This window comes from Pollachius pollachius (genome assembly GCF_949987615.1).
Source record: "Pollachius pollachius genome assembly, chromosome: 3".
In the NCBI taxonomy this organism is placed as follows: Eukaryota; Metazoa; Chordata; class Actinopteri; order Gadiformes; family Gadidae; genus Pollachius; species Pollachius pollachius.
The window spans coordinates 46,536,479-46,550,928 of NC_136936.1; the positions used below are offsets into that span (position 1 = coordinate 46,536,479).

The window sequence follows — 14,450 nt, forward strand, 5'->3', positions numbered from 1 at the left end:
GTCGCTGAAACAGGCCACACAGACACGACCGAGATGGAAGCCGTTTATGAGGAAGCCGAGGAAGTTTCGGTGGAATATTAACGAGGAGCGTTTACATAAGAACCACCTCTGCGTCAAGCTGCCTTCAGAGATCAGCGAGGGACGGTCTCGGAAGTCCATCAAACAACCTGCCACAACTGTACAACTGCAAAACTTTTTTTTGGAAACGCCATCATGGGGAAGGTAACTGAATCCATTAACTTTCAAGTGTTCATCAAAATGAATGTGACTTTTTTTTCGCCCTAACCAAAGTTGACGCGGGATGTGTTTACTTCTGTGAGTTTTACGCGTAGAATCAGCAGATACTTGTTACTTTGTTTACGAAGATGCAGAACACTTTAATGTAGCTTAGTGAAAAGAGAGCGCAGTCCATCTATTAACGCCATCCATCTATGAACTGCATGTTTAATTGTGCATTCACCAGCAATTCTATGCAGGAAAATTCCAATTCACTATGGCCGTTGTCTTTGCAAATTTGCAATTTCATTGAATAGTAGGCCTCCATGCTTAGACGTTTACATCGAGTGACCTTTAATGTAGTTTGACTACCCCGCTCCCTCTTTTTTATGTCCCTCTCCATTTTTCTCGTCTTTTAGAAATTGTGCGGAACGAATTACCCACTCAGCATCGCGTTCATAGTCGTGAATGAGTTCTGTGAACGATTCTCCTACTATGGCATGAGAGGTACGCACGCACACACACACACACACACACACACACACACACACACACACACACACACACACACACGCACACACACACACACACACACACACACACACACACACACACACACACACACACACACACACACACAGACCTTCTATTTGTACCACAGATATGCGAATGAAGTAATTGGTTTATCGTTAATCTTCATTTCAGTAGTTTTGTGGAAAAAAATGGTCATCAGAGGATCAACACCTACCTTGACCTGTCTGTCAACCTTACTTCATACTTCATTAAAACCAACCCCCTCCACACACGTACACACAAACGTACACCACACCCAGTGTGTGTCTTAGGAAAGAGGAAGTGAAAAAAAAATGTCCCAGACATTCAATTTACTGGTAATAACACTACATGTTACTACTATGTTATCAAAATTATTTTGATAAATTAGTCCAGAGTATCGGGATTAGGGACACGCACTATACACAACATGGTATACATACTCATCGATTCATTTCTGATGGCTACCCACAGTTGCTTTATTGTGTTGTACGTTTGCAATTAGATAGGCAGTTCATATATGTAAGTCCGCCTTTTCGAATGACCGCCTGTGTGTCCTTCTTGTCCGTGTGCGTACACAGCGGTGCTGACACTCTATTTTGTCAATTACCTGCACTGGGACAGGGACCTGTCCACCGCCATCTACCATGCCTTCACCAGCCTCTGCTACTTCACGCCTGTACTGGGGGCCCTCATAGCTGACTCCTGGCTGGGTAAATTCAAGTGAGTCCCAAGCTTCCTCTCCCTGCCTTCATCATTTCTGTGTAATTATACATGACTTGAGCTCAGACATCTTTAGTTCGGACTTCATTCAGTACTATCCGTATAGGCGATGTTATTGGTAGCCACACTTGCCACCGCAGGTCCCTGTGGATGTTTTCTCCATCCATCGATCCCTGGTTGATCCCCTGACCCTACCCATCTCTTCCCCCTCCCCAGGACCATCATCTACCTTTCCATCGTGTACGTCATAGGCCATGTGGTCAAGTCTGTCGGGGCGATTCCCACCGTGGGGGACACCTCGATGCACATGTAAGCACAATTTATTACCAAGTTTTCCATTCATCTCGACTTGGGGAAGCAAAAAGAACAGAGACAGAGAGAGAGAGGGTTTGACAAAGCTACTCATGTATAAAGGAAAATGGATGTTGTAGTAGCAAGGTGATGTATCGTTCAAATTTATATTCTATTTATATCTTTTGCGTTTTTGCCTCATTAGTTGTAAGATATATTTTGATCACGTTTCTCATTTCTTTTAATTTAAAAAGTCTTTCGGTGGTGTTATATGTTAGTCTAATTAGTTCAAAAACAACAATTTGTCAATATTTCCCAACTCATTTGAAATTATGTTTAATGTATTGCAAAAATGCTTGTGGTCACTCATTAATAACTAGTATTAACCTAGTTATTGTGTGTGTGTGTGTGTGTGTGTGTGTGCGTGTGTGTGTGTGTGTGTGTGTTTGCTTGTGCTGTGTATATGTGTGTGGTTGTGTGTGTGTGCGCTGTATGTGTGTTTGCTTGCGCTGTGTATATGTGTGTGGTTGTGTGTGTGTGCGCTGTCTATGTGTGTGTGCTCTGTGTGTGTGTGTTTGTGTGTATGTGTGCCTGTGTGCATGCTGCGTGTGTGTGTGTGTGTGTGTGCCAGTGCGCTGTCCATGGTGGGCCTGATCCTCATAGCGTTCGGGACAGGGGGCATCAAGCCCTGTGTGGCGGCGTTTGGAGGAGACCAGTTTGAGCCGGAGCACGTGAGTAACCATAGCAACGGCTGTCCTGCTGCACTCCCATCGTAAACAATATAAATCATTTGTAAAAAGAAGGTTGAGCTCACCTGCATTTTCATAAAATGGCAAGGCGTGTCTTTAGAAGGATCATTTAGATTAAGCCTGTAACACAGGCTGATCTGTGTTATTGTCAGAGTGCAGGCATGCAAACTTGTCATATATGAAATCGCTCTATGGACCTCTAGACTATAAATGTTACCTTTGGCTTGGTGGACGATTGAGTTAGTTAGTTAGTTACTTAAAAGTCTAAGTAGGGACAGGACTCAGTTATTTTAATATGTTTACCGTATAAAGGCTGTTAGAATTTATTTTCAGTAACTAGAAGGGTTACTGATATGTACTTTACAATCAGCATGTAAAGTATATATCTTTCACATTTTCCTCCCTGGGGAACATGCCCCAGACCCTTCTGAATAGGGCAAATTTCTCTATCCACGCAAAGCACTCACCTGTCTCACCCCTAAGCAGTCTGAATGCCTAAGAGTGTTAAACATCCAATCCACAGGTGGTCGAGACGAGGAAATTCTTCTCCATCTTCTACATGGCGATCAATGCTGGGAGTGTCCTGTCCATGATCGTGACCCCTATTCTCAGAGGTCAGCTCTGGGGCTGACACCAGACCTCACTGTTCCCACTGTTACCAACAAACCCAAACTCACGTCCATGCAAACCACTGTTCCTTAGTATAACGGTTTGCTATCCAGTGATTTAGCATCGGGCTGTTCCTCTGACGCGATACATAAGTTAGCTACTGCAAACTCACGGTTCTTTCCCGTGCAGGTGATGTCAAATGTTTCGGGGATGACTGCTACGCGCTTGCCTTCGGCGTTCCTGCAGTGTTGATGATCGCGGCTTTGGGTGAGTGTTTGCTTTCCTCTGTCCTGTTAGGCCATAGCCGTGGATCACAAAAATCCTCATGATAATATCACAAAGGATGCAACCTTTGTCACTCATTACTAGTCCACGTTAAAAGGCTAATTAGTTAGCGTTTGTATTGTCATTGCAGTTAAGAAACTCAATCCTACATTCAGTCAGCCTAAACCTCTACCCAGTCCTGCCTTGGTCGACCCCCCTGACTTCTTTAGTGTGTAAATTCCTTGAGTTGCCTTGCCTTCTCAAGGCACGACCCCATCCCCCCTCTTCCTTATCCACAGTGTTTTGCTAATCAGCCTCTCCAGGCCGCCATGGCCGGTCTACACTGTCACTGACCTCTCACATGTACCTTTTGTTTTCTTTCTTCCTTTTTTTGGCAAAATAACGCTAACCAAGGATTTAAAAAACCCTAAAGCTAAACTCAAAGTGAAACCCAATCAGTTTTGGCTAGCAGGGTGAATGTTTGACATGTAGGGTCGATCTGTTATGTGTCCCCCAATGCTTATGTTCCCTAAACATGGACATTTGCAGATGTTTACAACGTTTTACGGCAACCAGATGTTGATGTTTTTTACGGCAACTATGCTACGGCGTCTCTTCAACAAAACAGACACAGCACTGCAGCGTTTCTGCAAAACCAGAATCTCTCAATAACCCTTTGACTACACTTTCATGCAAAGATTTTCACATTGTAGCTGTCAATAAGTGTCCAAGAACAGACTCTAGAGCTGCCAGTAGATTACCCTGACTTCCTTCTCTCCACGAAAAGGCATTTCAAATCATTCAACGTAATTTAGATTTGTTGGGACTCGGATCCAGCAGTCCTACTATCTTTTAGCAGAACTTCCTGGGGGGGGATGGGCAAAGAGTCTGGGCTGGAAACTAACAGCAAGGGGCAGGGTAACGCATTGTTTCCTGTTTTTTTTCAGAGGTTTTCTACCGTAGAAAGTATTTGCACGAATGGACAAAGCATACAGAAGGGTATTTTAGAATGTTGATTTGAAACCTTTACAGACACTTTTTTCTACAGCTGACAGCGTTTGTGTTTGCCAAGGACGTCCTTACAGATTTCCGCCTCCCGCCACATGATTGATCTAAACAAAAATGAAGCGAGAGAAAGAGAGACCCCAAATTGATCCAGATTCAAGCTTGTCTGTCATCAGACTTTAGACTAATGTCTAAAGTCTGGGGTGGAAGACTCCATTGAGACTGACACAACAGCTGTGACCAAATATCCTTACTCCATTTGAGTATCAGTTTGTCCATAGTGAATATCCTACAGTCAGCCTAGCTCCACCGGTGCGTGTGTACGTGTGTGTGCGTTTCTAGAGCCTGTTGGAGGGCAGTTCAGGCTGTTTGGTCTAGCTCATCATCCTGTTGACCAAAAGCCGGTCCACGCTTGTCGTGGGCAGAGAGCCGGCAGGTCTCCATTCTGCTGACTGTGCCGGAATCCAGGAGCGCCGCTGATCCTAATGGGATTCACGGCTCACTGAGTCATCCACGCCACATCAAAACACACCGGGGTGTTTGAGCAAGTGGGTCAGTGGGCGGGGCACTTGTAGCAGAGATGGGATGCCTTTTCTGGGTCCCCCGGCGGGCCGGCAGAATCAATAGCCTCCTGTTGGTGACCCCCATGGTAGCAAACCATTCGTAACCCCTAGTAACCTGAAGAAATGTAAGATGTTTAATATTGAACGCAAATGAGTGTGGTTCTTTTTGATAACAAACCCAATCATTGCTCATCCCAATGTTGTTTCTGTACACCACTGAACAGAATTGAACCCTGAGCAGGCTTTGAGTGTTACACACAGGGCGAAGCCATTGGAAATGCAAAGGGCCATTGTTGCTCTACGCAGTCCTTATTGAAGAGCCTCATCTGTGCTTTGTTTGTTTAGTGGTGTTCATCTCTGGCAGCGGCATGTACAAGAAGGTTCCTCCAGAGGGAAATATATTAATGGATGTCTGCAAGTGCATCGGGGTGAGTTATCTATCATCCCATTAATCGTGAATCGTTAGTGAATGTATTCCAGATGTAAAAGGTCTGTGAAAAGTATGCCGAAAATGATAGATGAATGATGCAATGCAATCTGTTACTGTTACACAATATGTTTTCTTATTTTACATTTGAGGTATTTTAGAACTATATCATAAGAATCTGTGTAATTGAATGAGACACACTCGTATATGACGTCTAGTAAACCTTTTGGAGACGTGAAGGAGCGATAACAGATGAATTGTATTAAGGTTTGGGTGGGGGGTCTAAACTTGTTTTACCGATTACTGATTCCAGTCGTAGTAATACACAGGGTTGTTTAAAGGACAATACCGGTCTGGGTGATACAACTATCGTAAATCAATCCTGGCCTCTCTAAAACCAATGCCAAAACAAAAACAATATAATTTGGCTTAACTATTTCCATGTGCCGATTCTCTCTCCCCCCCCCCCACCCCTTCTCTGGACACATTCAATGAATGAATATTCTTCCTGTCTTTTCTCTTTTTTTTTTGCAGTTCGCTATCAAAAATCGCTTCAGAAGCTCCAAGCATGATGTCAAGAGGAAACACTGGCTGGACTGGGCTGAGGAGAAGTACTCAGTATGTTGAGAAACCTTTGCACCTGAAGGAAATAACATATCTCTAGACTGAAGGGCTTCTGTGCACCCCCTGAGACCCAGTCCAAAGCTTAGTACATCGCTATGTTTGGTTTTAGCAGCTTTCTACATGCCATTTGTGTTGAAAATGTGGAGGCAAACACCAGAGAATTACTAGTAGAAACTACTAGTCTCCTAAGTGTGTCTAAGAAGGAAGCCAATAAAACAATACACACTATAAAACCATGAAACTTTTTCAAATTACCTTGAGCTTGAAACTTGATCGGCAACAACTCAAAAAGGATACGATACGTTGGTGGGATTACAGCTGTGAGATTGTCGAAACGATTTGGACGGACATGAAGCGGTTTTATGGGTGGGTGGCAGTGTGACGATGAAGACTTCTTTAACCTGTGAACGTGGACGTGCTTCTGCTTGTCCCAACAGAAGCGACTGATTCAGGAGATCAAGATGGTGCTCAGGGTTCTGACGCTCTACCTCCCCCTGCCCATGTTCTGGGCCCTGTTTGATCAGCAGGTACTCAGAGTGTCCCTCCTCCTAAAACTGGCCTAAAGCTGTCCTTACTCAACCATAAACCAGCTAGAAGCGAATGGGCCTTTAACAAGACCGTCTGTCCTCTACTTTATGTGCCAGGGATCCCGCTGGACTCTACAGGCCACCAGGATGAACATGGCGATGGTAAGGGTTTATTTGAGTGCTATCAGGGTTTAAATCGTATACGGTTTGCTAGAAACGATGATCATGACAATAACTTTATGGAGAGTGATATTCATCGAGATAGCATAACATTTGGCCCATCCCTTTGTTAGGATGACTTGTAAATTCCTTGTAGTTATATTTTATAGCGATTTGGCCCTTGATAAGCGTAATGTGTACTCATCTCTGTGGAGTCAATGAAGTCCACGTTGAATTGTGGCTCCTATTTACTGTTAACATGGCTGTTACCCCAACAGGGTGAAGGTTTCACTGTAAAGCCTGACCAAATGCAGGTATGGCCCTGGCAGCTTTCTGCCTCTCTCCACATACACTCACACAGGCGCACACACAAACACACACACACACACACTCCCAGCCACCCACACACAGCCACCCACACCCACACACAAACACAGACAGACGCACACTCACACAAACACACAGACACACAGATTTTGTTTGCTACCCTCCCTTAGTCCTTGCTCAACTCCGACCCTCGATGCTTTTATGACGGTTCTATGACTTTAATGCGGTACCTTAATGACTTATTGACAGGTGTGTTTTCCTCGTTCTCTTGTCCTGTAGATGCTGAACGCTCTGTTGATTTTGATCTTTGTGCCCATCTTTGACTGCATCATATACCCGCTGGTCGGCCTGTGTAGGGTTAACATCACGTGAGTATATTGTTGGTCTTTAGCCCTTAATTGGTTAATGAGGCAAGTTGGCTTTGGCCACAGAGGCTACCCATTAACCGTCAAGTCAGGTTTTAACAGGGGAAGCATGCACAGAAGGCTGTGTGTGTGTGTGTTTGTGTGTGTGTGTGTGTGTGTGTGTGTGTGTGTGTATGGTTGTTCTGTCTATTTCCCATTTCTTACATTTCTTACTTTCCGAACATTTAAGACAATGTTGTTAGGACAGATTAATACAATAAATGTTGTGAATTGAACAACACCCATTACTTCCTCTTATTTTCTCTCCATTGTGTCCAAATTATCAGAATTCTGTATATAATTGTCTAGTATGTAAACATTCTCTCTCTTTCTCCCTCTCTCTATCTCTCTGCCCCTCTCTCTCCCTCCCCCCCCTCTCCTTCTCTCTCTCTCTCTCTCTCTCTCTCTCTCTCTCTATCTCTCTCTCCAGGCCCCTCAGGAAGATGGCCTGTGGGATGATCTTTGCGGCGATTGCCTTTGGTCTCGCTACTCTTGTAGAGATCAATGTGGTGGTTCGTATGCAAAGCTGGACATTCTTAGCCATAGGCTAAGTGTTAAACATCAGGATTGGCAGGTTTCAAATATTCAATATTGCAAATATTTGAGTAGTTCTATATCTAGCCCCAGCCATGACTTCTGTCAGAGGTCAGAGACTTCTGTCAGAGATGATGGTTTTGTTGATAGGTTAGACAACACAACCTGTCAATGTGTTGGATTATGTATTATATTTTTTAAGAGTTTGATTGTTTCCATAATGTCTCAAACGTAGCTTAGGTTGAAAATGTCTAGATAAATGTGCACGTTGTGCACACCTGGGTCATAGGGATGGGCTTTGTCTTGAACCACTCAGGCCATTAAAAATGTGAATGTTTACCGGAAGGCATTGGCTGCAGGGTAAAGATGATGTTGTCTATCTATGACCTAAATCGCTAGCATGCCTTTCATCGGCATAATCTGGACAGATAGCTGGTGTGCTTGCCCTCTGCAACCGATTATAAACAAGCAAACACATACCCACACACAAACGCTTGTTTGTGCGTGTGTGTGTGTTAACCTACTTACTTGCTAACTTATTAACTTACAAAAACTAAAGTGAGGAGGATGCACATTCACAAATACCCACGCACACAAACACGCAAACACTTAAGGTACGGCCACACTGAACGCGTCTTACACGCGTATCGCGCCTAACCTGGCGCTTGATCATTGTGTGTCACAAAAATGGTTCAACGCGCCTAACGCGCCTACGCAGCTAGATGAGCCCGCCCAGCGGGTGTCTTGCTTTGCCCTGAAGGGGCTTATTTTCGATAATGACCGGCGACGTTCTATACATTATCCCGCTTATTACACTTGCCAAAACGAAAACAACTTCACATGGTGTGTCTTTTTACAATCTATTCGTTACCAGCGTTCTTAATGTTGATAAGCAGAGAAATAGTCCGCCAAAGACGTTGACGTCGCTTAGCAAACGAAGACGCTGGGGTTGACAAGTTACCGGACTACTAACCATGCAAGTGAACGGAGCGTTCCACGGCTTTGAGAAGACCCGTGTAATAAAGGCTATAATATTTCTGTTGATGGCATAGATTTCTCCTCAGATTAGGTAAATAAAGCAATGATTTAAAAAAAACAAAACACAAACACGTCAAATTCCATGTCTAAACACACCCGACGTTGCAACCACAAACCCGGCCCGAGGACAGTGGTGGGAAATATCGGCCCGACCCGGCCCGCGGGTCGGCTCGGGCTCGGGCGCGGGCAGAGAATCTAAGATCTGGTGCATGACATCCTCCGTAGGCGCTCACAGCTAGGTGAGTTTCACCACCTCCTCATCGTTTCAGCACACACTGAAACGATGACTTGGTCGTCCATGTTCTTTCTGCTTCAGTGCATCCTCCGTCTCTCTGCCAGTGACATCGTGTCAAGCTCAACACTGATTGGCTATCGCGCCTTATAGTCACGCGTAGGCGCGTCAAAAGTTCAATTTTTTGAACTCCGCGCGTTGGTGCGTTGGGCGCGTTATTTAGGTGCGTAATGGCGCCTAACGCGCTGCTTTAGCGCGTGTAACGCGTTTATGCGCCTAAACCAATGGTTCCCTATGCAAAAATTTCGATTTTCAACGCCTCTTATGCGCGTAACGCGTTCAGTGTGGCCATACCTTTACTCCCCTGTGTCCTCTCTCTGCCACCCTCTGTCTGTTCTTCTAGAAATCGGTGGTGGAGCCTGCAGGACCAGGAGAGAGTCTCGTTCAGGTCTATAACCTGATGGAGGGAGATCTCTCTCTATCTCTATCTGTCACCGGCTCTGACCCGTTCAAAACGCCCATCAGTTCATTTCAGGTAAGCGGCCAAGGCTTGATTGTTTTAAAGTGACTTTTTGTGCACTATTTGTGTTTCTGTTTTTCTTGCATTCGTCCATCCTTATGTTCTGTAAGTGTATGACCTAACAGTCACACAAACCTTCAACAAATCCTCATGAAACTCATCAGCCGTCATGGTTTAAATGCTGTGGAACTGCACTCGACTGATAGCTCTTGATAAAAACACCCATTTATATCATATGTGTTCCATTGACATCTGAGGTGACTCAAAGCCTTGTAATGGCGGAGGTCCTCTCGTTGGTACGTTTCTAATCCCAGACCGGCTTTGTGTTCGTTAGGACCCCCAGGAGTACAAAACGCTTCACCTGGGAGAGCACAGCACCAACCTGACCATACACATCCGTTCCCTCGGATCGGTCAACCACACTGAAATCACCCAGTCGTACACGGAGCAGCGAGCCTACAGTCTCATCCTGTACCCGGTAGCATCGGGAAACGGAATAGAGCATGACCTTGTGAGTGTGAACTGAGAGTCCAGCCCATTGAGCTGGATGTTAATGGGTGTCGAGCCTTCAGGAATTAATCAATAATCCCAGAATCATTACCTCATGGGCCGTGTACTTGTTTCTGTCACCTCGCTCGCTTCTGCTCACTTCCGTGTCGCTGTATTTGTCGTTTCAGGTGGAGGACAATATTGAGAAAGATCCCGGCGGGAATGCTTTTTTGAGGTATTTTATTTATACCTTTATATATATATATATATGTATGTATGTATTGTATTTATCTGAAATGTATATGTACATGTGTTTTTGTGTATAACTAAATTATGACCATACATAACACGTTTGATGACAGCTTTGATTGTCACGACGGCGATGATGATGACGATGACAAAGTGATCAAAAGACGAAGAAACCACCCAACTTGTGTTACAGGTTCATCAGCACGCTGCCGGAAAACACCAGCGTGTATCTTACGGATGTTCCCATCAATGTCCAGGCTAACTACATCATGTCTCCAATCCAGAACTTAACAAGGAACCGGTTGGTTTTTCCCTTGCAGAATATGACTAAATGGTGGCAGACGTTTATTTATTTGTCTCACCTTCATCAACCCTTCCCTGGTAGATACACGCGTGTCAAGTGCGAGGCGCCATCAGGAGCGTTCTCCTATCTGGACCTGGGTCTTCTAGACTTTGGTGCCTCATACACCTTCATACTCAAGAAGGTATGTGTTTTTTATGACTATACTCTCCAGCTTTACAGCACGATAACATGTGGAGCATTCCATAATACTTGCGGTGCAGAGTGTGGAATTGAGTTCTGGTCTGCGGAACAGATTTTGAGGAACTGGAATATGTAATTCATAAGTACGTTTTCATTAGTGTATAATCATTTGAAAATATGAATTGCATTTTTCTATACCTTAGAAGGAGCCCTTTATATTTACATTGAGAGCAAGTCCTCTTCTATTGAGGCTGCCATGTGTACAGAAGCCCAGAGCGAACAAACAGCTCTAGCGAGGAAGGTTTTTTCATCTTTGATCAAAATCTCTATTTTAGTTGTTAGGTATGAAGATCTTTAGTTTTACAGACTTAATAACCAAGTACAATGTAAAGACCTATCAAGGGCTCTTATTACTTGTGACTTGGATACTTAATGCTGTCACACTCGTTTTGGAAGTACCTACTGGCACCTTACAGGCCACCGTAGCTTCTCATATCTCGTCGGAAAGGAATGGGATCGGGGGTATTCAGTTAGTTATCAATCTGCAATCTCACTGCTAGATGCCACAAAATCCTACGCAATGCACCTTTAACTCATTGTCTCCCAACTGTCATTCTCTAGGAAGGTGGAAATTTCGTGGCAGCCAGGTTTGAGGACGTGATGGCCAACAATGTTAACATCGCCTGGCAGATTCCCCAGTACGTCCTAATCACCGTCGGGGAAGTCATGTTCTCCATCACCGGCCTGGAGTTCTCTTACTCACAGGTTTGACCCCCCGCACACCTCCCGTCAACACCGCTTGTATCTGCTTCGATATTTCTTGTGTGTATTGAAGAGTTAAAGGCAAACCGAACCCCGAAAAGACCTATTGTAGCTGAAAAATCGAAACAGCAATTCTTAAAAGTGTAGGATAAGATGTAAATATGGAATCAATTTGCCTTCTTTAGGTTAATTGTCTTTGGTTCTAGTCGTTTTTGGGTTACCAGGTAACATCAATCCAACCTTCTGGCAACACTCCCCTTAGATCTGCAGGGAGCGCAGACAGCGAAAGCGGGAACTGCACTATAGCTCTGCACCTGAATGAAAAACCAGAAGAGGGCCAGGAGGCTTTCTGTACACTGCTTTAACAGGGTGTTTGATCTCCTTTAACTCATCCTGTTGGGTAGTTAAATGGGAGCCTCAGGGAGGGAGGAACAGGGTTCACTCCGACTTGGCGCAAGCCCGGAGGCTTGTCTCCTTAAGGCCCTGACACACCAACACACACAGCGTTCTTTTCCACCGATTGCACATGTTGAATCGGCCAAATCGGTCCGACTGCCTTTTCTGCTGACGATTGGCACTCGGAATGGTGTGTCACGTCCAATAGAGGCACAGTTCACAGAACAATCAACCACTCTTTTGAAGTTTGGACGGAATGGCGTAAACAAAAATATTTTCCCAAGTTGTTTTTGTATGGAGTGGTCAGCTCTGCTAGACCATGCGAGCTCACGGCCACGCCACAATGATGTCATTGGGGTCAGGAGAAGCTGACTCCACAGCTGAATTAGCTTTCATGAATCAACCACACACCTCAACCCGGCTTATCTGGATCTTTCTACTTCTACCCCAATGACAATGCCGTTTTCGTACGGCATTGTTGAACTGTCCCTTTAACTCAGTGGATCTCAAAATTATTCATTTTGTAGGTCTCAACATATTACCCTGTAAACATGTTACCTTGCGAGGCAGCTGTATTCGTGAGGTCTCGATCTTGTGATGATCCATCTTACCAGGCTTTCAGTTATGCGCTTGTGGTTGACCCACAGTGGTTCGGACCAATCAGCTTCCTATGAGGAACCACGTGATCTACGTGATACGTTGCTGGTCAGCATCCTGGAGGCGGGGCTTCCCTGAGCTACATCTCTTGCGTTACTTATTTAAACTGTTTTATTCATTACTGCCTTTTATTTCTAGGCTTGACTTGCAAACCTTTCAGTTTGGTTTAAGTTTTTTAGCTATCACCAGCTATCACGATAGCTGGTAATGGACAGAAGCTTCATTCAATCACCTGCCGAGTGTTCTTTGAAAGTGCCTGCCCTTTTCCAAACACTTTCAGTGGACGACTTCCGGATGGTTCTGTGCAACAAAACATTGTGTGTGTCAGGTTAATCAACATAAGCCGTCAGGTTATTAACAATTTCCAAGTGAATGTACATACGTGTGTGTTATTATATGGTATTTTTTGTATATCTTTAGCCTCATAGCATAATTGCCTAACTCATATTTTAAGGTTCTTCTAATATTTAGCGTCAAAAATGCCTAGGTTAAATGGATGACATTGGCAGATAGTGATTATGGAACTTTAAAAAAGCACTCTGATTGGCTTGGGATATAGCCAATGAGGCACAGTGAATCAGCAGCGTTAGGAGAGTAAAGTAAGGTTACATATCACGATTTTTCCAAGTGAATGTACAAACGTGTGTGTTATTATATGGTCTTTTTGTATATACAATTGTTTTAGATATCTATATCTATATATAATTCAGCATCTTCTCCCATGGCCTCAGATGCTTATCGGACAACCCCCAGGTGTGGCCCACACCCCCACGTTGGGAACCACTGCTTTAAGTGGTGTAACTCCCAGGTGTAACTCTCTCTCTCTCCCCTTGCCCCAGGCTCCGGCCAACATGAAGTCAGTGTTGCAGGCCGGCTGGCTGCTCACCGTCGCCTTCGGCAACGTCATCGTGCTGATCGTGGCAGAGGGGGGGGGCCTGGAACAGGTGAGACAACCTATGGGAACAGTTGGAGCGTTGGGAACATCTCTCTTGGGCTAGCATGGGGATTGTTAGCGCTGCACACGACACACCTCACGTTTGACTAAACGTGTCCTGAACATACATTGCACAGGCAACGTCGGGTGTGTTTAGACATGGAATTTGACGTCGTTTTGTGACGTTCCATGAGAGATGAGGTTAAAAGTTAACCTTGAGTGGTGGATGGTTGACGTCCGTGTAAAACACTGACAGATAAAGGCCTGCCAGAACAGCCACCTTGATTGCGCTCAGTAAAACCCAAACGACCGCCTATTGTTGTTGGGTGAACTCCTATCCATACAGCCACAGTAGAGAGAGAGTACTGTGTCAGTACTACTGATTCCTTAGCGGTCTTCCTCTGCTGTTTGCAGTGGGCGGAGTTTGTGTTGTTTGCGTGTCTGCTGGTGGCGGTGTGCATCATCTTCTCCGTCATGGCCTACTTCTACACCTACGTGGACCCGAGTCAGCTGGACAGACTGTACCAGGAGGACGCGGCGAAGAGAGAGAGCGAGGACGAGTTGAAGATGAAGGTGACCGAGAAGTTCACCAAACTATAAACCCGGCCCACCGCCTTCCCACCTTCGGCCCTGTTCGGATTGGTCCGCCTGTGCCCCTATGTAGCTCACTACTTGGGCGAGTCGCCATTTTGTAATACTGTCCGAAATATGATTG

General features: G+C 44.9%; 1 protein-coding gene across 1 annotated transcript; it reads left to right on the forward strand.

The window, feature by feature from the left end:
- Positions 1-213: 213 nt before the first annotated feature.
- Positions 214-14,335, forward strand: slc15a2 (solute carrier family 15 member 2; the record flags this gene model as incomplete). The annotated part of the gene is made up of 22 exons (XM_079733838.1): positions 214-222; positions 636-723; positions 1,350-1,491; positions 1,708-1,800; positions 2,414-2,513; positions 3,055-3,145; positions 3,330-3,407; positions 5,318-5,400; positions 5,934-6,017; positions 6,461-6,550; positions 6,668-6,712; positions 6,988-7,023; positions 7,316-7,404; positions 7,871-7,952; positions 9,648-9,779; positions 10,099-10,275; positions 10,442-10,488; positions 10,696-10,803; positions 10,888-10,987; positions 11,608-11,751; positions 13,641-13,745; positions 14,150-14,335. The coding sequence occupies 22 exons, from the start codon at positions 214-216 to the stop codon at positions 14,333-14,335; spliced, it is 2,109 nt and encodes a 702-aa protein (XP_079589964.1).
- Between the last annotated feature and the right edge of the window lie 115 nt (positions 14,336-14,450).